The 26678-nt window shown below is 41.5% G+C and overlaps 1 protein-coding gene across 2 annotated transcripts; it reads left to right on the plus strand.

Annotated features, from left to right (window-relative positions):
- The first annotated feature begins 1268 nt into the window (after positions 1–1268).
- Positions 1269–26258, plus strand: LOC103723090 (WD-40 repeat-containing protein MSI1). Of its 2 annotated transcripts, none has more exons than XM_039119838.1 (6): positions 1269–1876; positions 9535–9861; positions 10582–10734; positions 12311–12435; positions 12579–12674; positions 25742–26258. In XM_039119838.1, exons 1-6 carry the CDS (start codon positions 1532–1534, stop codon positions 25974–25976), a joined length of 1281 nt encoding a protein of 426 aa, XP_038975766.1. In that variant the 5' UTR covers positions 1269–1531; the 3' UTR covers positions 25977–26258. The 2 variants fall into 2 exon arrangements, with proteins under 2 accessions (XP_038975766.1, XP_008812120.2); XM_008813898.4 differs by having other exon boundaries at positions 1273–1876; positions 25757–26258.
- The last annotated feature ends 420 nt before the right edge of the window (positions 26259–26678 follow it).

A 26678-nucleotide genomic window follows, 5' to 3' on the forward strand; every position in this document is an offset into this window, starting at 1 on the left:
TTCGACGAGGTATCAATGGTGGTCCAGTAAAATTCTTGATGAAAAACTAGGAAAAATCTCTCAAAATCGACAACGACCAAAGGGATTCTCGATGGTGGAGTTCTTGGAAGGAAGGCAAAACAGTTTTATAGAAGAGTTCCTAGGATCTTGCCAAAGTCCAACATGCCATAGGACTTCTTACTTCTAATGGGTTTGGGGAAGAAGGTGGTCTTCTATCGAGAGTTCCCTCCTCTTCTATTGCACGTGCAAGGCATGTGCGATCGGTCCAACCACTTCAGGCTGCCCCCCACCCCCCAAACTAGTTTTAATCATATCGGGTTATTACATTCTTCACTTCCTAAAATAATTTTGTGCTCGAAATTAATTTAATTGAGGCTTTCAAATTTTGAGGGTACTTAGTCTTCATCTCATCGTTGAGTTCTTAATTAGCCTCCCTCCTATCCATTATTTGAATTTGATTCTCTCTATTATAACACTTCTACATTAAAGTTGGTATTTTCCAACCAGCTTCATAATGACTCAACCCACTATAGTTTAGCTGCACAACTCTAATCTAAATCCACCAAAATTCTTTGGATGTTGTAAGACCAAGTTATGGCTTTGATGAATCTAACTCCTAGTCTTTATCTATTTCTATATATATATATATATAGTAGTTAAAGTACTTCTTATGAATCATTTTTTTATATTTGATTATAATTTATCTATTTAAAACCAACCCAATTATCTATGAAAAAATCTCATGAGATATTTACGTATATTATTATTATTCTTCGGCATGGTTCACAATTGATGGCACACATAAAATTATAAAGTAGTTCGAAGCAGAGTAAAATAATTTATTTAATATGTATTTACTATGATTCAATATCTGATTTTTGTAGTATGGATCGGATTTGGATAGAAATATAATATTTTAATTAAGTATGGATCGGATTTGGACTTTACAAAAGTAATTTGGCTTTGGGTATCACGCGGTCAAACTTCAGCCTCTGACCATCTAGCCGTACTTATTGTGGCTATTTTTGGAGAAAAGATTGAATGGACGGAATGAGTTCCAAAATAATAATTTTAAATTAATTATTTTAATATTTTTATAATTTAAATTTTATTTTAATAATAATATAACAAAAATTTTTAGCAACACAATATTAACGTAGGCATGTACCATAACTGGTTATTTGTGAGTTCTGACACATGGAAAGTCCACAAGATCCAGCTGGGCTGGAAGCAGGTCGGACCCGAGCGAAAACCTCAGCTTTTTGACGTCACTTTACCTCCCCTTCGTTCTCTCTCTCTCTCTCGCTTTCGCTCTCCGCTCTCGCCTCTCGCGCGGCAGCAAAAACCTCATCTCTCCTCTCTCGCACTTCTCCAGAGCTCCTACCTCTTTCCCCTTTCTGTCGCATTCCGCCAATCCTTTCTCCTCCCTCCAAATTTTCCAAAACGCCTCTCCGCACTCCTTCCTGCTTCCCGCCAATAAGAGCTTCTACTGACCAAAACCCAAAGCCCAAAGAGAACCGCCGAGAGAGAGATGGCGAAGGACGAGGAGGAGTTCCGGGGGGAGGTGGAGGAGAGGCTGATCAACGAGGAGTACAAGATATGGAAGAAGAACACCCCCTTCCTTTACGACCTGGTCATCACCCACGCCCTTGAGTGGCCCTCCCTCACCGTCCAATGGCTGTCGGACAGGGAGGAGCCCGCCGGCAAGGACTACTCCGTCCAGAAGATGGTGCTTGGCACCCACACCTCCGACGGCGAGCCCAACTACCTGATGCTTGCCCAGGTCCAGCTCCCCCTCGAGGACTCTGAGGCCGACGCCCGCCAGTACGACGACGAGCGCGGCGAGAACGGAGGGTTCGGATGCGCCAGTGGGAAGGTGACCAATTTCCCTTTCTCTCTCTCTCCGCCTCTCTTTTCCCTTAATTTCACTCCGATCTGTGCTTTATCGTTTGTACTAGTCCGTTCTGTTGGCTTGTTAGATTGGTCATAGAAATTGCTCGTTTTGTCAAGGAAAAATCGCATCTTTTTTGCAATTGGGGTTTATCACTAGGGTTTTACGTTAGATTTTGGGGAAAGGAATAATCTTTTTAACTAAAATAAACGAAGATTTGACTGGGGCTTGCAACCTGAAGGAAAAATCTCATCTTTTGTTTCAGTTGGGGTTTATCACTAGGGTTTTAAGGACGAAGATTTGACTGGGGCTTGGAACCTGAAGGAAAAATACAATCTTTTGTTTCCTTTGTTTTTTATCACTAGAGTTTTATGTTAGATTGGAGGGAAAGGAGTTATCTTTCTGAGTAGAAATAGAATTTTGACTGGGGGTTGGCATCTGGGAATCCCTTTTTCATGTTTTCTTCATCTGATCAGTTATGTGACGTTTGAAAGAGAGACATGTGATGGCTAAAATCCCACTTGATCGGTTGGGATTTCTGTGAGTATGTATTGAATATATATATATATATATATATATATATATATATATATATATATATATATAGCATGTACAAGTATGATTATAGGAGAAAAATAAGGAGAAATTTACAGCAGCAATTCAAATTTTGAATTTGAATAGAGAGAAAGTAAGAGAAAAATAAGGGGAAGATTACAACAATAGTTTAAATTCAAAAATTGAATTTAAATTGAGAGAATGTAAGGTATGTTATTATCCTCCCTCAAGTTGAGCATTTGGTTGAATGTAAAACTTGGACTGTAAAAGTCGAATGCTCTGCAGAGATGAATTTAACTTCTAAAAGCTTACGACCTACCAATTCTTGGACATAGTGATAGTCGATCTCGATATTTATAGTTCTTGCATGTAAAATTAGATTAAGGTGAGAGAGATGGCAGAAATGTTGCCGCACTAGATTAAAGAAATAGAGTGGAGAGGAATATGCAATTCAGGCAAGAGAGAAACATAACCATTGTAGTTCAACAATAGTTTGGGCAAGGTATTGATACTTCGCTTCAGTAGATGATCGAGCAATTGTTGTTTGCTTTTTAGCACTCCAAGAAATAGGGTTATATCCGAGGAAAACATAAAAATCACTTGTAGAGCGTCTATCAATGGGGCTACCAGCCAATCTGCATCCGAGTATGCTAGAAGATTTAATGGGCCTAGTCATAGCTGAAGTCCAAAAGTGATAGTGTCTTTGAGAAACCGAAGTATGCGCTTGATTGCTACCATATGGACCTTCATTACATGTTGTAAAAATTGACAGACCTGATTGACTGAGAAAGCAATATCTGGTCATGTTAAGGTTACATATTGGAGGGCTCCGTATTCCGATAAAATGAAGGATTATCAAGAGGAGGGCTATCCATGTGGCCTAACTTTTCAATAGAGCAAGAACTTGAATATGGTTTGCATCTAAGCATGTTGGTATGTTGTAACAAGTCTAGGGTGTATTTGGATTGATGTAGAAAAATTTTATCATTCAATCAATCCACTTGAATACCAAGAAAGTATGACAATGAGCCCATATCCTTTATCTTAAATGAATTAGCAAGTTTAATAATGAGCTTGTGAAGAGCAACATTATTATTGCTAGGGAGAATGATATTATTAGCATAAAGAAGAAGATATAATGTAATGCTGCCATGATGATATATAAATAGTGAAGGATTCGATTGTGAAATAATGGACTCTAGCTCCACAAGTTTTGAGCCAAACTTTTCATACCAAGCATGAGGAGCTTGCTGAAGTCCGTAAATTGATTTGCGCATCTGACAGACATGAGTGGGTTCTGATGGATCAATATAACTAGGATGTTGAGACATAAAAATCGTTTCTTGAAGGTCACTATGTAAAGAGGTACACTCTACATCAAATTGATGGAGTGGCCAATTATGAGTCCGCTATTGCAAGAATAGTTCTAATTGTAGTATGCTTAACAACGGGACTGAATGTCTCAATAAAATCAAATCTAGGTTGTTGGTGGAAGCCTTTGGCAACCAATCAAACTCTGTATTTGTTGATGGATCCATCCATCCGGGTTGTGTTTAATTTGAAACACCCACTTTCAACTGGCAATGTTCATATTGGGTTGAAAGGGGATAAGAGTCCAAGTCTGCTGATTCTGAAGAGATGTAAATTCGAGATCTATAGCACGTCTCCACTTTGGATTTTTTGAGGCTTGTATATAAACATGTTGGTTTAATAGGATAGGACATAGAAGGGTGGTTTGGAGAGGGTGGTGGGTATGATATAGTATTTGTGCTTGGAGATGCATGATTGAGATCGGATGGTCATGAGATGGGTGCATTGTGGTGGGTTGGTTGGTTGGTATGGGAGTAGAGTTTGGTGATAGGGGGTGGTGGTGGTAGAGGAAATTCGAGGGAGGGAAGGTAAGAGGTGGTCTTGTATTGAGGTGGTGGCATGAGCTCGATTGGAATGCTTGTGTTGTCATATGGTGTAGTAGTTGAATTGGATGTTGTTGCCAATGAAAATATTCTGAGATTGATATGTGTACTTGTGGAGTGATCTGAGAATGTGCAGTTATTAGTCCAAATAGTGTCGATAGGAGTGGGGAGTTGAGGTAACCACATAGAAAGAGAATCAAGAGCAGAAGTGGGGTTGTGAAAAGTTGATTAAGGCAGTGATATGGTTGAAAAAAGGGAAGACATGTTCATTAAAGATGACGTCACGTGATATATATATATTTCTTTCAATAAATCGAGGCATCTATACCCTTTATGAACAACGTTATACCCTAAGAAACAATATTTAGTGGATCGAAGTTCTAGTTTATTGCACTTGTATGGTCGAAGTCAAGAAAAATGTAAACAACTGAAAGCTTGTAAATGAGAATAGTTGGGAAATTTTTGAAAATTTTTCTCATATGATGAAATTTTGAAATGAGAAACAATAAGCATTCGATTTATTAAATATACTACGGTAGCAAATGCTTCTAACCAGAATTTTCGAGAAAGAGATGTATGAGCAAGAAGTGTAAAGTCCGGTTTCAATAGTGTGACGATGTTTTTTTTCGACAACGCTATTTTGTTCCAAAGTATGGGGGTGAGAAAATTGGTGCATTATGCCATGTGAAGACAAAAAAATACTTAAGAGTGTTGCTTTTGAATTCGCCACCTCTATTGGAATGGAAGGTTTTGACTTTATTAAATTTTTTTTCAACTTGTGCTTTAAAAGAGAAAACTGTCAAAGAAACTAAATTTGTAACACATGGGAAGAAGCCATGAATAAAGTGAATATCATCAACAAATAACACATAATAAGAAAAGTTTGAGCATGAAAGATCCGAGGAAGGTCCCCTAATTTTCTGCTTTTTTCTAATTGGCAAGATGAACATAGAGTTTGTTTTGGTTTATTTGAAATTGAAAGAGGACAAATTAGAGGATTGGATATCATGAGATAGATGGTCGAGACTATGATACCAGAGATTAAGGAGATGCGACAGCTCACATGGGCTATTGGTGAGTGATAATGTGCATCTTTTGCTAGAAAATAAAAAAGATGAAGTCAATTCTTAGTCATCTAGCGGTACGACATTGCTTTTGTATCTTTGTTCTTGAAAACAAAGTTAGATTCATCAAGTAAGAATAGCAATTATTATTTGGTTCAAGGATGGAGGAACCGGTACCGGGCACCGTATCGGTTCTTCGGTGGCACGAGCCGTTATGGGCTGTGTTGGGCTTGTACCGACGAGCGAGGGCACGACACCGTGGGAGAGAGAAAAGGAGAGAGAGAAGGGGGAGAGAGGGAGGGAGGCGGACGCCGGTGGAGGCTGCGGAGGGCGAGACTATAGCCAATTCGAAACAGGGGTCCGATCGTGAATTTCAGAATTTTTAAGTGAAGTCGACTTTACTTAAATTTTGATTTTTTTTAAGCAACAGCCGAACCTCTGTTTCGAACCTGCTGCGGCCTCCGCCCCCGCCCCCCTTCCCCCCGTGGCCTCTCCCTCTCCCTCTCTCCCCCACTCGCTCTCTCTTTTCTTTTTCTCTGGCTCCGATAATGGGTCTCGTTTCCGTTGTCGAAATCATACCGGTGAGCCACCGGTACGACTTGGATTGGCTGGAACCGCTCGGTTCGGCACAGTTCCGCCGACCTTGATTTGGTTTATAGATAAGAGATTTGTAGGAGCTTTAGGACAATGAAGAATATTAGACAAATGAAATTTAGTTTTACAGCTAGTGATAGAAGATAAACCAACATGAGTGATAGACAAACTTTGTCCGTTGCCAACTTGGGCACTGTCAGAACTACCATATTTTGATGAGATGGATAACTTGTTGGGGTCGGTGGGGATATAATGAGTAGCACTAGTGTCAGAATACCAAGCATTGCCATCAGTGAGTGACGGAGAGGTTACCATAGCTGCAGGTTTCTCTAGAGGATGGCAATCTTGATATGCATAGTTCATACAATAATAGCAAACAATGGCAATATGTTCAACCTTATTATAGATTTGACAGTGACAGGTTGGGCGAGTAGACCATGAAGAGTGTCCATGTGGGAAATAGAAACAGGAAGGCTCATTAGGAGAGGGGAGGATGCTATCACTTGAAGGATGATTGGGACGTTGGACATTGTTAAAATGCCTATTATTCCCACCGTGAGTAGGACCACTGCTTGGATTGAATATTTTAGTAGGTCTTGAGGCAATATATGCAGTAGTAGATTGCATAGAGGCCTCTTCCGCGAGACTAATTTTTTCATAAATTAATAAAGTATGGAGTTCTTCAAGAGCAAGAGGACAAGTGCGAGCATGAACCCGAATCGAAGAAGAGAATGAGCAATACGATGGAGGAAGTCTATCCCGATTGGGTTAATTTTAAAAGGAATAATAGTTTATTGCCCTTTTAAGGATATCATTTTTAAGTGTGGGATAGCTCTTTGGTTTGTTATGTTCTAAAGAAAAAAATAGATGTTTATCTACAGTTTGTTTATGAGATCTGGGTTTCAGTTTCATGAAAGTTCATGTTATGTCTTATCTTGTTTTTGCGTCAAAATTTGATGTTATTCTGGTTATCTGCAAAATTATGTATTACCTGGTTCAACATCGTAACATGAATGTATACAGTGGCGCTGTTTATATTGGGGTGCAAAAATTGTAGTGCTTATTAATTGTGCGATTAGCTTGGTTACCTCAATGTAAAGTGCTTGGTTACCTCAATGTAAAGTTGCATATGCCGAGGAATGTAAAGACACATGGGCTCCTTTGGAAATCTTTAATCTGTCAAGTGTTATTGTTTGACGATGATATTGATCATACAATAGTATGTGAAACTGACCCATATGGTGAAGAAAAGGCCTGCTTGTGAAGCTAATGATTATTACTAATATCCTCAATGGTGTATGAGTTTACAAATAAGCAAGTGATCTGGTTTACCCATTCCTAAGGACGTCTTGTAACAATTAAAGTGATCTGTTTGGCTAGGTAATATCACCAGCATGCTAATTACTTTTTTAGTCTTGTAACTCGTTCTTAATTTGTTCCATAAACATCTCATTGAAAAAGTGATTTATTTGGGTTATTTTTTTTATTTTGTGATTCTAACTCCAGTCCCTACTACTGTTATATTTGGAAAAGCTACACAGTACACTCCAACAGCTCTAGTTTGGTTTGTCCTAATTAATGACCATGCTATCTTCTTTTTCCTAATACAGAACTGCAGTTTAAGTTCTGAGCCATTCCTAGTCTTATTGACCAATATTATATCATTTGTACAAAACATATGCTAAGAGGACTCCTTGCAGATAGTTCTACTTTGTGGATCTAAAGCATGTTCAAAGAGGGTCTTAAATCTGCTGAGTGCATTTTGCTTCTAAGTAAATTTCCCTTACTGCCTCATAAATTTGTTAAAAGGTCAGTAAATTCATTATTTGTGCTTGTCTCTATCATCCCATCATTTAAGCTCTCTTTATACTCTAAAATATGTGTTTTCCCACTTCATTTTGAATATATCCATCAATTGTTTCAGTAAGAATACACAGTGATAATCTTCTACATGTAGCTGAATTACTTCTAGAAAGTGTTATAACCTTTTTAAATCCTGGTTGCACTATCCTCTCCTATAGCATAATAATCTGACTTTTAGATCTTAATTCCATGTAAGTTTATGGAACTTTATTGATCTCCTTTATTCTTAATTTACTTTTACCATGCACTTCATTTTGTTTCTCTCCTAGTCCTCATGAGCTTCCATTTTAAAAATTTATCATCATATCCAAGTCAAATGTATAAATATTTTTTTTGTATACGTCAAATGGCGTCACATTTGATCCAGTTGTCTTACCTCATCTCATTCTGTAGAGTCTATATTACTTCCTTCATTCCTTTATATGAATCTTTGCATAACTCAGCTTCCAAGCTATGCAGGGAAAGATGCTCACTGAGTACATAACATGTAAAGGGAGGCCAGTGTCTAAGGTGTTTGCGTGGATTTGAGATAGATGCATCTGCATGCATGCTTACTTATGATAGTGTTATAATAATTACTTAAATGATTTTTAGAATCCATGGTCTACAATGTAATTCCTTTTGTTTCTTTTTTTTTCTTGAAGATCTTTCATCTTATATTATTTCTTTTTTCTACTGAAGTCATTATCTGCTGTAGGTTTTCTTTCTGATGATCAAGGAAAGATCTTTTTTTAAGGATCCAATTAGTGAGACTAGATTCAAAGCTTATTTCATGCCTTTCTTCTAATCCTTTGAGGGATTTTGTGTTTTCCTTCTAATTGCTTTTTAATCATAATTTCCTTGAGTAATTTAAATATAACATATTCTTAGTTACATTGATGTTTCGAGTACTAAATGTTTTGTGTTTCTGCAACTGCATGCCAACTTGAGTTAGACTTTTGGCATCTAACATGCCATTTTCTGCATCTTGTAGCCTTACTGGAGACTTTTTTTTCAGTGACTTCAAGAATCTTCACATTTTCAAACCAGTTTTATATGATGGCTGACCATAGCTCATTTCCATTGTTCAAGAATCAGCATGATGATGTTTTACTAAGGCATTTCAATTTTCTGTAACCAGATTTCAGATCACTCAGGCCTAAGCTGAAGTTACTCATGGTGCATGACAGCTTCACTGAGAGGATATATATATATATCTTAAAAGAAGAGCTTGTTTTCTTTCATTTTTATTTTTGGATAATAGAACAAACAGGTTGCTTTCTCTATTTGGTAAGATTCAGATAAGGGACATGCTATTTTTCCCTTTAGTGCTTATTATCAAAATGAAACAAAGAATTGTCTGGTAAAGTCATGCTGGTTGTTTTCGTTACTTAACAAGATATACATAAATTGATTCCGATTTGTTCCCTTTAGTGCTAATTTGGACAAATAGAAAAAGAAAAAGAGTTTTCTGATTAGTTTGCCATAATTGCAATTTTCCATAGTAATGCCGCTTTTCTCTTTTCTTTTTTTTCTGGGGCATAGGTCAATTGTTTGGTGCTCGTTTCTCCATCCTACTTGTTGACAGAGCTATCATAGTAGAATGCTTGGATTATCTATATAATGTACGAAACAACTTAGGATGCTATAACATTTTTTTTTCATTTTTTTTCAGGTGCAAATTATTCAGCAGATAAATCATGATGGGGAGGTTAATCGTGCTCGCTATATGCCTCAAAACCAGTTCATTATTGCGACGAAAACAGTTAGTGCAGAGGTCTATGTTTTTGACTACAGCAAGCATCCATCAAAGCCTCCTCTTGATGGTGTATGCAATCCTGAGTTGAGGTTAAGGGGTCACAGTTCTGAAGGATATGGCTTATCTTGGAGCATATTTAAGCAAGGGTTTCTACTAAGTGGTTCTGATGATGCTCAAATATGCTTGTGGGACATCAATGCAACTCCTAAAAATAAGGCCCTTGATTGTCTACAGATTTTTAAGGTTAATTTTAGGAAAATCTTTTTTTTACTTGTTTAGTTTTTACATGGAAATTCTGTTAAATATGATATATTATGCTGGTTTCCCAGTGATGCATTTGATTTTTCATTTGACTATAAGTATAGGGTGGATCTTTTAGCATATGAGTGTAACTCATATATTTTATAGAGAGACTCAGCAGTTGGATAATAATAAAAGGTTAGCATAACTTTGCTGCATTGCAATATTGAAAGATTAAAAGGTATAATGAGGTCAAATTTCACTAAAGTTGCCGTCATATATTGTCAATGGATGTAATTTATGACATATGTTTGCTGTTTAATGTATCTGTATGAGCTGTAATAGGTGTGAACGAATCATGAAATTTAAAGCAAGCCCAATTGCTGAATAACCCTTTTACCTTTAATACTATCAAGGACCCATAAGTATTTGATTTGTAAAATCATATTATTGAATCAAGCTTTCATCTGAAAGAAGTGGCAACTTTTCTTTTGAGGCATTGTCAAGATGTTAATCTTTGAAAGATGCGGTAACTATTGATGCTTGCTCCAATAATCAGGTGGGATGCAAAGTAATATTTGTTTATAGCCTATTATTTGGATGTATTATATGGTCACCTAAAGTCTTTTAGATTTAAACAGTTTTCTACAAACTTTGAAAATATCTTCATGACTAGTGAATGATTCTTATTATCTCTTTTATTTGTGAAATTCCTTTATATAGTTCCATGAAGATGTTGTTGAAGATGTTGCTTGGCATCTAAGGCATGAGTATCTGTTTGGATCCGTTGGTGATGATCGCCATCTACACATATGGGACCTGCGTACACCCTCAGCTACCAAGCCAAGCCAGTCTGTTGTTGCTCATAAAGGTGAAGTGAGTATCCTGAGCAACAAGAATGGTTCTCTTTCCCACCCTCTTCTTGCTTCATATATAGACATAAGAAGATGCAGTAGAATATGTAACTTGAATTTTCACTAGAATGTCTGTCTATATGCTTCTTGAAGATGATTCATTTTGTTGATGATTGCCTGTCAGATCTATCATGAGCTTAACTCAAAGAGATTAGTTAGCTGATCCTGAGCAGATGGGACAATGCCTGTTACCTTTTGTTGTCTTTCTGCAAAATGAGCCTGGTTATACTTTGTTGAGTTTGATTTACAATTGTGGTAACAAAAATGAGTTAGTGCATTGTTATTCTATAATTTCTTCATGAGACTGAAAGAGACCTCATAACTTCTTAAGCAATACCATTATAGGACAAACACACAATGTCGGGAACATGTTAAAGAAATGAGAACAGCAGTCCATGTTGCAGGCCTGCTAATGACAACATGTCGCAGTTCTTTCTATAATTATAGAGCCGTGTCATTGGTTCAACAGTCACTAATTTATCCCTGCACATAAAGTAATGAAAAGCAACTTGCACAAAGCGTTTAGCTAAGATATGTGCATGACTCTGTGTATTTATACTCAGAGGACTGCCACTTCCTTTTTCCTTCATAAATCCTATAGTGATATAGCAAGAAATAATCTTTTACCTAAGGATTAGTCATATGTGGGATAAGGTTGATACATCTGAGCATCCCCAAACCCCGCAATGGTGGAAGCCTTCTGCATTGGGCCGCCTTTTTTACTTAAGGATATAAGTACTGGTGCAAATATCATTCCATGCTGGCCATACTGGATCATACCTGGTAAGGTATCAGTACATATTGAGACATCGTAAGTCACCCCTAATTTACTATTCTGGTATCAAGAGACATCATTCGTCAAAATGGTACCAAGCTATTATGGGTGCCTATGCTGTTGCTATAAACCTTGATTTCACCTATGCATATAAACAGAACAGTGCTTCCAGATGCAATTGGTTGCCTTTAATCTTTGTAATACTTGGCTTTGAAAGTTCCATCGCACTTGCAGCAGTTACTTTTCAAAATTCTGATTTTGATGCTTTTGGAAATAGATTTTGGCACAAATTTACTTAAGGCTGAAGAGGAGGGAAGCTTTCAAGTAAGCAGTTAAAAATGTAGTAAAGTTGAGGCAACTGTTTCATAGAGAGAGGGAGAGTAGCAACTCTGTGGTGATAATGACTAGTAAGGAATGAATCTATCTATAAGCTTCATTAAACATGTTAAAAATGGTTTAATGTTTAAATCACAGATCTAGTTTAGCTTGAATGAATGAGCAATATAAAACAAAAGGATATATATTTTTTGAAATGATTCTCAGACTTCGAAGGAATATAATTTTTACTTCTGCTGAGGCGAGCCAATGTGTCATGAAGTATTTTTAAACATTTTCTCCTGCATCAAAACTGACAAGCTCATGGTATCTGTGTCGTTAAAATTCAGTCTTCTTCAATAACTTTTTATTTGTAATAACGAAGTGATTATATATTACCTAGCTCTGCAGCTTTATATCTCAGACATTGAAATCATGCTTTTGTCAGGTTAACTGCTTAGCATTCAACCCCTTTAATGAGTGGGTGGTAGCAACTGGATCAACTGATAAAACTGTTAAATTATTTGACCTTCGCAAGATAAATACTGCATTGCATACCCTTGATTGCCACAAGTAAGTAATATTTTACTGTTATGTGATGTGTTATTCAGTCTTTTAATGTGGCTGGCTCAATTTCTCTCTGTAATCTGATTAGCTGAGCATATGAATGTGCACATCCTTTACAAACTCATTTTTTGTTGTGATAAAAAAAACAGAGAGGAAGTTTTCCAAGTTGGTTGGAACCCGAAGAATGAGACTATATTAGCATCTTGCTGCCTTGGTAGGAGGCTTATGGTGTGGGATCTTAGCAGGTATTCTCTCTAGTATGTTTTTTTATTTTTAAATTTATCAGCTTAAGAAATTTTAATTGGAGAACCTTTCTTGTTTATGATTGTTGCTTTCTACTACTACACATATCTAGGATGTTCCATAAATGTTCTGGTCCTAATATTTGTGGTAGTCCATTAAGCACAGTATAGAAAAATGAGAATTGTGTAAGTTTAACTATTGAAGCTAACAACGTTAATACCTAAACTAGGTAGGTCTATCTAAATCAAGTACATAAGGAGATGATTGGCACATGAGTTTTGCTCCACTCCATTTTTTTTTTTATGGATTAAATATGAGCCATCTAAGTAAAAAGAGTATATGGACAATAAGGTTATCTACCCATTCAGGTGGATTTATTGTGCTCCCTGATGTCCCCACGCCTCCCCCTCTGCCTCTTCATCTTTGTCACTCCCCAGTCCTGCGCACCTTCCCTTCCCCTCTTTATCTTCCACCCACCCCCAGTCCTTGCTATTATCCCCTTCTTCTCTCCCTTTTGTTCTCTCTCCTCTCTCTCTCTCTCTCTCTAATGCACACCCCTTTCATGTTGATCTCCCCCCTCCTCCCCTCTCTCTTTTATGCATGCACCCACTAATACAAGACATGATAGTTGGTCTCTGAGAAGGTATAAGCCTGTACAAATGATGAGGGAAGGGAGCGCTACTAATATGCTAGAGAAGCACCAACAAAGAAGAGTGAGTGACAGAGAGAGAGAGAGAATCCTATATGGATGAGAGGATTTTCCATCATCACATACTCTGATTGGATAAGTCTCATTAGATTGGGACTCAGATTCATCGTGAAAAAGCCTTGAAGTTGTGAAAATTTACACATACCTTGCCACTTTTCCAGTCATCTACGAGGTATAATAGATTACCTGTAGCTGAAAAGACAGACCTACACTATTCATTTCAAAGACAGACCATAGGGGAAAAAAATCTGCCAACATATTGACTCATGGGTAACGAAAAGACTTGGACTACACGCTTTATGTTAAATCTTTGAAAGAGGAGTTGACGATACAAAATCAAGGATGGACTATCCAAATTCTAGATCTAAACCTTTTAACATGATCTACACTACAAAAAATTCTTAGACACCAAAATTCATGTATTTTTGTGTAGGTGTCAAATGGATGATTTTAATAACATCCACCCACATTTTAAGATGCATAGATCATGATATGTAAAGTGGATTTTTAATTTATGTGCCTTATCATGTATTTTACCAGACTAGTGCAATTGATATTGTTCATTTTTATATTGAGTTGATGCATAAGTTAGAAATCACAAAAATAAATGAATTTTGGTTTGTAGGTACTTTTGTAGTGTAGATTGTGCCTAACAACTTGAATCTTCATTTTGGATGGTCTATTATTTTGTAGGTACTTTACGTCAACTCCTTTTACAAGGAGCAAATGTAAAGTGTGCAGTCTAACTCTAGCCAAAATATTCGGTCATGTAGATAGAAGATTTGATGCGACCTTTCTTGGATTTGTATGCAAAAGTCTGGATAAAAGATGGGGAAATGCCCTTGAAAATTCTATCTGAAGTTGTTGATAGATATTAGTATTAGTTTGATAAGAAATGCTACTCTAATTTATTAATTTGGTTTCTAGAAACAAGAGGGGAAATTTCTTATAAATCTTTCTTTTAGTTTCCATTCAACAACAGCTTGGTGCCCTCTTCCATCTTATGAGATTTCTAATGTTGAGATGTTGAAATGAATGCAACAAGAGATACAAACTCATAAGAAAAATAAAAAGTAGTCAAGCTTCCTGAACAAAGAGATCATCACAATATTTTGCAGGAGCAATGGGAAGCCGCCTATTTTAATAGGCTTTTTTCACATCCTTTGATCAGGTCATCTTCCTTCCTAAGAATAGATTGAAATATTCTTCATTTCTTTCAAGCCACATCTTCCACCAAACAACCCAGAGAGAGTTTTCTAACTTGATTAGGAAAATATTAGACACTCGACCTTGGACAAGACCGGCCTCATTGCGACCTCAAGACGACTTCAGCCCCATTCGAGGAGTCATCCGACCGAGGAGAACAACCTCGTCTCCAAACGACGAACCAATCGACACGTGCCGACAAGGACTGACAATCCTGACCATGGCCGTCGTGACAGCGACTGGCCGTTGCAATAGCTCTGTATTCGGCACGTGGTTAGTACTATACACCTCCTACGTCAAAGCCGTACTACTGGCCAATGTATGTCACCTAAGGCTACAAATGGGTTGGGTTGACCTGTGACCCGACTTGACCCACCATGGTTAGACCCGACCCGGACCCGAATTGGAGGATCCGCGGGGCCGAGTCGGGTCCTAAAATTAGATCTGTTCTATTTTCGGGTCGGGTCTTGGTTTACTGAATTCCGACCCGACCTAACTCGAGTGACCTGTATATAAAATATTAAAGTATTCTTATAAATAATAAATAAAAAACTTCGTAAGTTGTATGAGAGGAGCTTACACCTTACTAGAAAGCCAACTGACAAGAGTTAGCTTCTACGACTGTAGCTTACATACTCACCCAAGTTGCCTCTTTTACTTTTCACCACAACCCTCAACCATTCAAAATCACTTGGCCTTCCCTCTGGCCAATCCCTCAAAAATCAAGCTCCATGCTCTATCCTTCACCTCTAGGCTCTTGCTCAAGCGGAAAGGGCCCCAAAGGAACATTCTTCTAAGAGCAAAGAGAAGGCACAACCAACGAAAACCTTAGAATGGCAGAAGAAAGTAGTGCCAAGATTTCTATCCAACAAAGAGCCAAATCTTCTACTTCTCCAAGGATACCAAGTAAGACCTCTCCTCAATAGAATCGTCACCACCAGAAAAATCAGACTTCAAATTTAATATTTTATTTATTAAAATGTCTTCTTTGGACCCGAGTGACCAAGGACACCAGATCCAGAAGAAGGGGACAATGCATCCTCGGTGAACGAGGGGAGTTGGAAGAACGTGAAGAGGAAGGGGACAATGCATCCTCGGTCCGGATCCCAACCCCGCTGGTCCTCGGTCCGGATCCCAGCCCATCCTCGAAGGCACGTCAGCTGGTAAACAAAGGACAACGGAGGGGCTCTGCTCGTGGCAGGCGCGGACGTTTGGAGTGGGGCCTGCCGCGTTTGACGGAGGGGGTGGGGCTTCGGGGTATAAAGCTAGGTGCTCGCGTTGCAGCAGAGGCCACCGTGAGCCACTGTCTCTCTCCCCCTCTTCCTCTTTCTTTCTTTCTTCTTTCAGAAGAGAGGAGGAAAGGAGGGTAACAGTCGCTTAGTTCGGGACTACTAGGTTCTTTGGAGATGGGAGGGGACAAGGCGATCAGTTTCGATGAGATTAAGAACGAGGCCGTTGATCTGGTGAGCCCCTGCTTCTACTAATATTCTTTTTTTTCCCTCCCTTCTCTTCTTGTTTCTAACTCTTCCGCTTTTGCTTAGATTTTTTATGATAGCTACGAACCCGACTTGACCCGAATGACTTGTTGGGTCTGCTATGGACCCGACCCAGTTTTTTATTGAGTCGGGTTTGGGTCCAAAATTAGGATTCGAACAAGAAATCGGGTCGGATCGGGGTCACTCAGGATCCGGTCTGACCTGACCCATTTGCACCCCTAATGGCACCTGGAGCGCATCACGTTGGCCCAGGTAACGACAAAGTTGACTTTCCTATATAAAGGGGCAGCTTGGGGACCTTAGGTAAGGAAATCACATGTAAGAACACACCCGATATTATTCACAGAGCACCATACTCTGCTGAAATTTTCTTTCTTTCATATTGTTGCCTCTCTATTTTGACTTAGGCATCAGAGGGTCATCTGCTGAAAATTTTTCGGCAAGCAGACTTCTTGCAGGTCACCAGTGGAGAAGGCCGGCGTCCGACACCTCGACCAGTCTGCTCAACTCAATTCCAGCCGATCTCAAGATCGTTCGAGTTGCCCTCCAACCTTAATCCGTATTTAGCGGCAATAAATTGGCGCTAGAGGAAGGCACCTGCCCCAGCTCATCGACATTTAACGAAGGCAGAAATCATCGAGATGAGGTCACAAGGAGCCCGCACTGTATCGCACGCTTTGTAACACCGCGCTCCGACCTCCCGAGGGTCCTTAAAAAGCTCGGAATTTGCTCGGCCGCGCTTGTGGGCAATGAGCAGTTCGACCTACTCATTCAACAAGTGCAGGCTCTGACCATGGTGATCCAAGGCCTACAGTAGGCAACGACGCGATCGGAGCCGGTCCAGCTGGAATTTGGCTAGCCCAGCCACCACTCTCAGCCACCGCTCTCAACACCAAGAGTCGTAGCGGTCTCACCAGAGCCGGCATACTCGGCGGAGTAGTCTCAACCGAGATGGAAAACGATGAACTTTAAGCCCCTATTCTAGTAGGGACTCCATTTAGAGCCTCTCGTCCGTTTGCCTCGTAGAGTCCCTGCCCCAGTGGGATGTTGACCTTGATAGGAGAATTGAGAAGATGGGCTGGCAAATCTAGGCCATCAAAGGACAGGCTCCAAGGGCGAACGACGACCTTAACTTTACCTCGGAATCCCTTCTTCCGGTAGATCATAAAGGAACTGATCCCACCTCGGTTCAAGATGCCCTAAGTGGAGCCGTACGACGGCACCACTGATCTCCTGGATCACCTGGAGAGCTTCAAGACTCTCAGGATGTTGCATGCAACCATCGTGTTGTGCAAGGCGTTTTCTGCAACCTTCGCAAGGCAGCTCGGTTCTAATTCTTTGGGCTTCGGCCCGAATTTATTCATTTCTTTGAGCATCTCGCCTGCCTCTTCGTAGCACACTTCATCTCCAGTCGGAGATGGCGCCGCAGCTTGGATGTGTTGCTCGACATTAAGTCGCAAGAGAAAGAGTCCCTCAAGGACTATATCGGCCACTTCAATGCGGTGACACTGGAGATCCGATACTTAGACCGGTCGGTCGCGATGTCAGCAATAAAGAGCGGCATATGACCGTCGCACTTTCTTTTCTCCATGGAGAAGCGCTTCCCAACGGACTTCATCGAAATGTTGGTGTGGGCAGAAAGTATGCGAATGCGGAGGAAGCCATGGCCTCCCATCGCGAGTCTGCTAGCTGGAGACTTCCCCAAGGGACCAAAAGGGGACCAAGAGGGTCTGCGTGGCTGAGGCTTGGGCTTTTGCTCACTCGACCTGGTCTTCGGTTGTCTTCGCCCTCGCCCTCAGCTCGGCTCGCTGAGCCCACTCCTCGGCAGCCTCCGCCTTCACCTCGGCCAGATGGGTGTGCTCTTTGGCGGTCTCTGCCCTCGTCCTGAACTCCGAGATGCTCCTTAAGAGTATCTTGATCCTATCATGTATGTAGCCGACCTCGGGGGCGTACTAAAAAGGAGGGTTAGTTACCGAGAAAAGTGACTTAATGAAGATTTATGAAACTTACCCGAACGACCGTGGCGAAGGCCTCGTCGAAGAACTCAGTGGGGTCGAGGGAGTGCACAAGCTCCCTGTCGGTCTGGAGTTGTATGGCTCGGACCCTTGATTAGAGTTTTAGGAGCTTGCTCAAGGCCCCTTGATTGTCACTAGATAACCTCGGGGGGCGATTTAAATCCCTCTGAGGCGTCCTCCATATGGTTTCAAACCGCCATAACTGCTCGAAAGAAATAAAGAAAAACATTCCTTTCCATTTGTGGATGGAGGGAGTGCCTCGGATTAACTGACGGTCTTTTCGGAGAGAGAAGTACCATCAGCTGCCAAGGTCTGCCGTACCGGTACCGGTGGCCGGCCGGACCGGTACGGTACCGGCCCGGCCCGGCCCGGTACGGTACCGGCCCGGCCCGGTACGGTACCGGCCCGGCCCGGCCCGGTACGGTACCGGCCCGGCCCGGTACATACCGGCCGGGTACCGCGAGCCAGCGTACCGGTCCGGCCCGGTACGTACCGGCCGGTACCGCGAGCCATAAATTTGATGTTTTTTTTTAAATGTTGTCTCCGTTGGATCTTAAATTAAGTGAATATTGATGTTTTTTATTGCTTTTTCATGATTTTGATATTTTTATGTTTAAATTTAGGGTTGAAATTTGAAACATAGATGATGCATGTTATGTTTTCCTCCCGTTCCAAATGATAAAATGATATACATAAAATATTTTCAAATTAAGATACAATCATTTACATACATTTAAAGCACTATTGGATATCTAAAATTGGGACGAGTGCCGATGGCTCTCGTAGATATCCGGATCATAAGTATAATCAGGAGGAGGCAAATCAACCCAATCAGAAGAAACGTGCGTCAGTTATTAAGAACTGTTGGATCTCTCGCTCACGGCTCTGGCTTCTGAGAGGTGTCCTCTGATTGTGTAGGGGCCATCTAAATATGAACGGAAGCAAATTCCGATGCACCATATCCATATTTCGTCAGGCCTGATGCTTGTGGATTAATAGAATTCCGTATCCGTATGCTGTCGGATTTGCAGTCGTATCCTGTTTCCTGAACGACCTCGAGGAGGTCCCGTGATATCTATATTATCCAACTGTATCTATTCTGACTCACGGGAAATAACCACCTACGGCGTGTTCAATAGTCATACTGTTCCGCTCGACGTCACCCCAGAACTCACGTCTTCAAGTTACTCTTTGACCTGTGTAGCACCCATAAATTGGGACTCACCGGTGAAATAAAGACCACCCTCCGGCTGTGTCTCATGAGTACCCAGTACTGTCCTCCGCTCCCTCCATGGCTAGAAAAATCCATCACCACCAGAACTTTCATCGCTGCTATCCAAGTCTCTTCCTTGACACTCTCCATTGGGACCCTATTTTTCTTTCTTGGCCCTCTCTGTCTGGCTATGTCGCCCTTGTCTGCTGAGCATCTCTCGATTAGCTCTCTCGGAGGGTGTCTCGTACCAATCATGTGGTGACTGGCTCCCCTGTGCCTGCGTCTGATCAGCTCTGGGAGTGCGTGGAATATTGCGCTCAGCCCATTGCTCTGGATCGACCCTAGCTTTGGTGGCTATGAAGCTAGCTGGTCGTGGAGGCGATCCTGGCTCGTCAAGCTCGGGCTTATGCTGCTGGCCTACAAGCCAGCCGAGTAGTGGATCATTGTCATCATCGGTGAAGGTCCCGTAAATCGGATCTGTACACATAAACAAGGTCGTTGAGGCGCTTCCTCCTGAATGCACTTTAACCTCAATTGCAAATTGTAATACACATAAACAAGGTCGTTGAGGCGCTTTTGCGTCAAACGGTTTCTTTGTTTGCTGTGGATAAAGGCGAAGGTGGACCAATTGCGCTCACAACCACTAGAGGAGACTGTTTGGGAGAGGATCTGGATAGCTATTCGTTTTAGATTTCTCGCGGACCCGCCAAAATGCACCCACCATTCAGTTGCAAAAATATTTATAAAAATTACATATATGATAGTTCTATAATAGTAACTAAGTAACACCAGGTGAATGTTTTTCTGATGTGTCACGTACTTGGATTCATATTGTGTTTGCTGACGACAGCCGCTCGTTGGCCAAAACTGTAGCTGTCCTCTCTAAATAATTTGCTCTATAAAAAATAAGCATGTTCTACCATGTTAATAATTGAAGATGCCGATATACTTACACATGCTGGTAATTACTAAATCATAATTACCTCTTCAAGACATAGGGCCGCTTTTTCTGGATCATGCTCCATCTTGTAAATCACATTACACAAAGCATCCAGAAGTGTTTCATCCATACCAATTCCATCTATGCTGTACTGAAACCGGAGGTTTAGGTAGTATGCTGCACATATACGAGACTATCTTAGCATAATTATATAATTACATCCGTCACTATAATTGTCACTATAATTATATCTTAGCTTACCTGCTAGATGCAATTCCTTACCCATTTGCGCTCCCCACCGTTGCTCAATGATGTTGATGTACGACCGGCCATGTGCTGGATCTGCCTCCATAATCTGATCCTCTGCCTTGACCATCATGTGATACAAAAATCCCATCTGGGGGTAGATCTCGCTATCTACGGCCCGCAGCACTTCATATAATGGTTTGATAGCCTTACTATTGTAGTAGCCCGCTGCCAGAATGGCTGTCTCGTCACCAAGTCCGTGACTCCTGGTCTCAAAATCTCCCCCCTGCATACTTTCTCATCAGTGAAAGGATCCAGTTATGGTTATAAATATACCTGGTAATGCGTTGGGCTGTCTCCACCGTTGCACCCTACGGATCTTTCCAATGTCCATCAACATGAGATCGATACAATGTGCAGCACATGGGGTTCAGAAAATATGTGGTCGTCGCTCCATCAAGACCTGCCCGGCAACCTTATATTGCGGCCCATTACCAGTGACAACCTGCACGACATTCTCCTCTCCTACCAGATCAATCACATCCTCCATAAGTTTCAGCATGTACGCGGTGTTGTGCACATAAGCCGAAGCATCAACCGACTTGTGGAAAATCTTAGCATCATAGTATGTCAGGAAGTTGATGATGCTCCGCCTGGTCGGACCGGTCCAACCATCGCACATGATGGTTAGTCCATATATGGGCCACTTGCTCTTGTAGGCGTCAATCCAATTCTCCAGCTCCTTATTGTTGTCAAGAAGCTCACCGTATATGTCCTTCGAGCCTGGAGGAACTACACCGGGACCGGCAGCTTGTATGGCGGCAATTGCAGACCTGTAGTATGTATTATCTGCCACATTCGCTGGGATGTGGCTGAAGTGAAACCAGAATCCAATAGCTCGCCACATAGTTTTCTTCTTATCCTTCATCCACATTGTGTATACCCTCTGCTGCCTTGAATCTCTGCTGGGGAGAGCATGCGGATCTACATCATGAATTGTCGTTCCTTGTGGAATTTCTCTAGATGACTTCTTTCGGCTACCAAAACTACCTAGCATAGATGCAATCCGGCCACGTTCTTTGCCGACGCCCTCCCTGACTGAAGTTGTCCTCAAGAACTCTGGATCTTGTCTAGTGCTCTCAGAACCGCTGCCTGACTCGTATGCAGAGGGCCCAAATCGAGCCCTATGCCTGGCCATCTCCTCCTGCTGCCACTGATCATCCAGGCTTACATGCATGGCCGCCTAAATATCTGCCTCCTCCTCATCTAGATCCTCAACCTCCTCTGGCTTCCTAGAGTGATAGGAAGGTGGCTCTGCCGCTCGGCGATCGACCTCCGCCTTCTTTTTGGAAGCCATCTCCTTCGCTTCTTTGACCTCAGCGAGATTCTACCTCATCAGCACACGAATCTCGCTAGGACAATTCGGGCACGTAGCAACCTCACCGGAATTTCCGGCTAAGTGTTGCTTCAACCTGGCTACCCCTCCTCCCTTGAAAATCTTGTCGCAAAAGTTGCATTGAAACGGGTGTCGTTGCCCCTCTCTTCCAAGTCTTCGCCCATAAGACCAGCCAATATCACGCTTTGTAGGGTTCGTTTTTCTTGATGGCTCCATTTCTATCATAAATGTACAACTTATCAAAAAATTAAGCTAATAAAGTAAATTTTCACATTATCTTATTTTTTAAGTAATTTATAAACTATTTTTAAGTTATCTATTAACAAAATTAATGAAATAACATAAGACAAAAAAACCGCACCTTAAATAGTCTTCGCTGGATTTTTTGGACAGGACCTCCTCCTCAATTTGTGGGCTATCTCTCAAATCTTCCCGTCTCTGATTACTCTTCAGAGGCTCACTGAATTTGAGTTACACTGGACAAGCCAATCTCTCTGAAACACTTCTGGATTTGAGTTACTCTGGACAGAGCCTCTCGTTCGGTTTTTATAACCGAACAAGTGAGGAGGAAGGCGAGGTGCAGACAGGGCGACAGGCCTCTCGGTCGAGAGGCCACTTCGGTTTTTGTGTTGTGAAAAGAAAGATCTTTTTTTTAAAAAAAAAACAACAAAAAAGAAGTGGCTGAGAGGCCACTTCGGCCACTTATTTGTTTCCGGCCACTTCTTTCTTTCCCATCAAAAAAAGTTGTGGCCGACAGGCCACAGTTTTTTTTTTTTGTTGAAAGAAGTGGCCCGTTCTTTCGTGGTTTCAGAAACCACAGCGCCTCGCGCTGTGGTTCATAAAAAAAAAAACATCGTACCGGTGCGAACCAGTCGGTTCGCACCGATACGAGGCCGATACCAAGCGGTACCGGCCGGTTCGGCTAAAAGAACTGGGAGATACCGGATTTCTTGTGGTTCCGGTATCGGTCTAGGATCGGACCGGTACGTATCGGCCCGTACGGGCCGGTACGGCATTCCATGTCAGCTGCTGTCCCAAGGGTGCCTTTTTAGAGTGAAGCACCCTCGAAAGAGAAAAATCAACGCTCGGATGTTCCATAAGAGACAAAGGAAAATAAAGCTGACGAGGATCCGCCAGGAGTTCGGCACCAGTTAGGTTGGGATGAGGCTATAGATCTTCATCAGCTGGACAAAGAAAGGGTGGAGAGGCAGTCTCAGCTCGACCCTCGGAGTTTTCTCGTACAAACTGAGTCGAGAAAGGGAAGGATTGGTCACCCGGACATTGGGACTAGCGAGCTCAAAGGTGAATTCGGGGGGAACGAAATGCTGGGCTCGGATGAGGTCCACTTTCTCCTGACTAAGCATGGATACCTCATAATCCAGGCCCAACCGGACTTCAGACTCAGCCTCATGCGGAGGTGATGACTCCCGAGCCCTGAGAAGAGTGGCCGAACGACCGACTCCCCTCCGAGGCATTAGCCTTGGATCCACTCATGGTGATAAGAAAAGATGAAGGAGAAGATGGGGGAGCGAGGAAGAAGACAAAGAAAAGGGTTGAGTAGCCAAAGAGTAGGTACCCATCGAAAACCAGAAGAATGCGGACGCCGGAGCCAGGAACGAGAGACTTCGCTAGAGCACCACCCGGTCGAGTACGCAGGCGAAGGAGCACCAGGAGCAAGAAGTGCCAACTGAAGGAAGGGGCCGCCCTTTATAGGGGCTCGAACGGCCGTGATCAGAACGTCGATTCGGCTACCTAAGCAGATAAAGCCACGTGTCACCCCGAGGTATGGTGCGAACGATTTGCCAGGATCGCTGTAGTAATGGCGCCTCGAAATGGCCTCACATTTATGATGCCTCGGGACAACCCTGAATTAATGGTTCCTCGGGGCAACGTGTACCCAGCGACGCTTTGAGGAGGCCAATCGACACATCTATTGCCATTTGATGATGGCTCTGTCCTCGGCTGAGTAGGCAGTTCGACTTTCATCGCCCGAACCAGAAAACAGTCTGGCCTTGAAATTGGAGGGCAAGTAATGGAAAAAATATTGGACACTCGATCTCGGACAAGACTGGCCTTACTGCAACCTCGGAATAAGCTAACCTCAGACAACTTCGACCCCATTTGAGGAGTCGACTGATCGAGGTGGATAGCCTCGGCTCCAAACGACGAATCAATCGACTCGTGCCGACAAGGACTGACAGTCCTGGCCATCGACCATTGCGATAACGACTGGCCATTGCAACAGCTTGGTTTCCGGCGTGCGGTCAGTACCATACGCTGCCCATGCCAAGGCCATACTATTGGCCGCTGCCTAGCACCTGGAATGCATCATGCCAGCCTCGGTAACGACAAATCGGGCTCCCCTATATAAAGGGGAGCTTGGGAGACCTCAGCTAAGGCAATCACATGCAAGAACATGCACCGGATATTATTCACGGAGCACCACACTATGTTGAAATCTTCTTTCTTCCACATTGTTGCGTTTCTATTCTGACTTAGGTATTGGAGGGTCTCCCGCCGGCCGGCAAGCGGACTTCTTGCAAGTCATCGGCGGAGGAGGCTAGCGCCCGACACCTCGACCTGTCTGCTCAACTCGGTTCTAGCCAACCTCAGGGTTATCCGAGTTGCGCTCCGACCTCGATCCGGATTTGGCGGCAAAACAAGTAGTCTGAAAATTTTTGTTGATCTTTGATTTCTTCCATGAAGCCTGAAATACTATTATGGAAGTAGGCTCCTCATGAAAATTCAGGTTGTCTTAAAAAGGATTTTCAATAGATGCAGCAAAAAGGCACTGATGTAGAGCAGGTGATAAACAGTCTCTTCGTCGTGATCAAACAGGCTTGTGGATAAGGCCAGTTTCTTTTCATGATGTTATCAGTAGTTTGAATTGTACTCAGTATTATGTTTTTATTAGTGATTTGCTGAAGCTTGATGTACTATGGAACCGAGTAAAATAAAAATCAAAAAATTAATATGCCCAAAGCACGAACTTCATTGATTTGGGGAGTTGGGGAGGTATAAGAAAGCCTAAGATATTAAACAATCCAAAAAGGTTGCAGTTATAAATTGACTGTAAAGAAGTCATTTCCACGAGCACCTGAATGAATGTGGTAGAAAATGTTCTTCATGCAATGTCTCACAATCTATCAAGGGCGGTGAGCCTTGTTGGTGGACGTCCACCTTTAGCCCAACAATCCCCTTCCATTATAAGGGTACCTGGGGTGCTTGAAGTAACTTAAACATTCGTGGTTACTTAATTACATCGGGCAAGTGGAACAGATCCACAAAGACAAAGGAGTACAAGATCTTCAATCTTGTAAACTTGGAGGTTTTTGTTTGATGGGTAGAGACTTTCTGATGTTCAGATCTAGTTATCTCTAGGCAAAAAACTATTATAATGTCTTTTGTGTTTTGTTGGATATTCTAGTTTAAACATGCTGGATTTCTGTGTCTATCTGGCACCTTTTCTAAATAAAATGATCTGCAGCATCAAGATATTTGCTTCTTATATTTATCTGGTTAAATTCGAGAATTCATATTTTGGCTAGTGTCTATATTTTCCCTGTTTCTTGTTGGATCAGGGCACGCCTTTGATACAAAGTATTCTTATCATCCAACAGCCATTTGAGTACCCTGTTAATGCGAAATTATCTTTTTGACGTATGACCATTTCTTCTAAGCAAGCTGGCAACCAGTAGTTACTCCATTTTGTTAATTCTTAAGCTCAGCATACCTGCTAGGCCTTGTTCAAAACATCTTTAAGATTCAAAGTATTTGTACGTCATGTAAACATGGAGTCATATAATTTTATCTTTATTTCATTGGTGTAACTGCTAAAGCCAATTTAGCATTTTTTTTAACAGGATTGATGAGGAACAAACACCAGAAGATGCAGAGGATGGCCCACCTGAGCTTCTCTTCATTCATGGTGGGCACACGAGCAAAATATCTGATTTCTCATGGAACCCACGCGACGAATGGGTCATTGCCAGTGTAGCTGAAGATAACATCCTTCAGATTTGGCAGATGGCGGAGAACATCTACCATGATGAAGATGATTTGCCTGGTGACAAAACCAACTAAAGCCTCTTGCATTCAAGATGAGTTTACGCAGCCTGGATGTGTTCTAATCTTGTGAAATAAAAAAGGTTGTGAAGATGGTGAATGAGATCTGGTTTTTGCCTTCCATGTTTTGGCTCCCTAGTCAAATGACATACTGACTACACGAAGCTTCTATCCTCTATTAACTTATGATGTGTATGTTTTGAGCCATGTTTATTTCCAGTTGGTGATGACGACCTTTCTTTGTCTTGAATGCTTATTTATGTTGAAGCTAAATGCAATTATCTCTCGCTTTGTCATTGTTTGTTGATTGATCCATCTCCCTCTCTCTCTGTTTTCTTTTTTGGTAAACTGAATTTATTAAACCAATCAAGAATAAATATATCTGTGGGAATCAAAAAATAAAATGTTAAAAACTTCAGCAGGAATATCTGACGTAGATTGATCCATCTCTTTGATATCAACCTAAGCCTGATTGGGTTCTGATTAGAAGTAGAGTAGTTTATCCTCAATAAATACATAGTTAAGCCAAAAACAAGCACTGCAAGGCTAAATAAAATTTCATTTCTGAAGTAAATTAAGGTTTCTTTATTTTTGTTCCTTTTTCTTTAGCTGGAAAAGGTGTTTCAATATTGGATCGTTAATCAGCAGAGAAACTCACCAATCTAATTAAAATTTAATCCATCTTAATCTCATGGTCTAGTTTTTTTGTCTTATAGCTAA

This window comes from Phoenix dactylifera, unplaced genomic scaffold (assembly GCF_009389715.1).
Source record: "Phoenix dactylifera cultivar Barhee BC4 unplaced genomic scaffold, palm_55x_up_171113_PBpolish2nd_filt_p 000631F, whole genome shotgun sequence".
In the NCBI taxonomy this organism is placed as follows: Eukaryota; Viridiplantae; Streptophyta; class Magnoliopsida; order Arecales; family Arecaceae; genus Phoenix; species Phoenix dactylifera.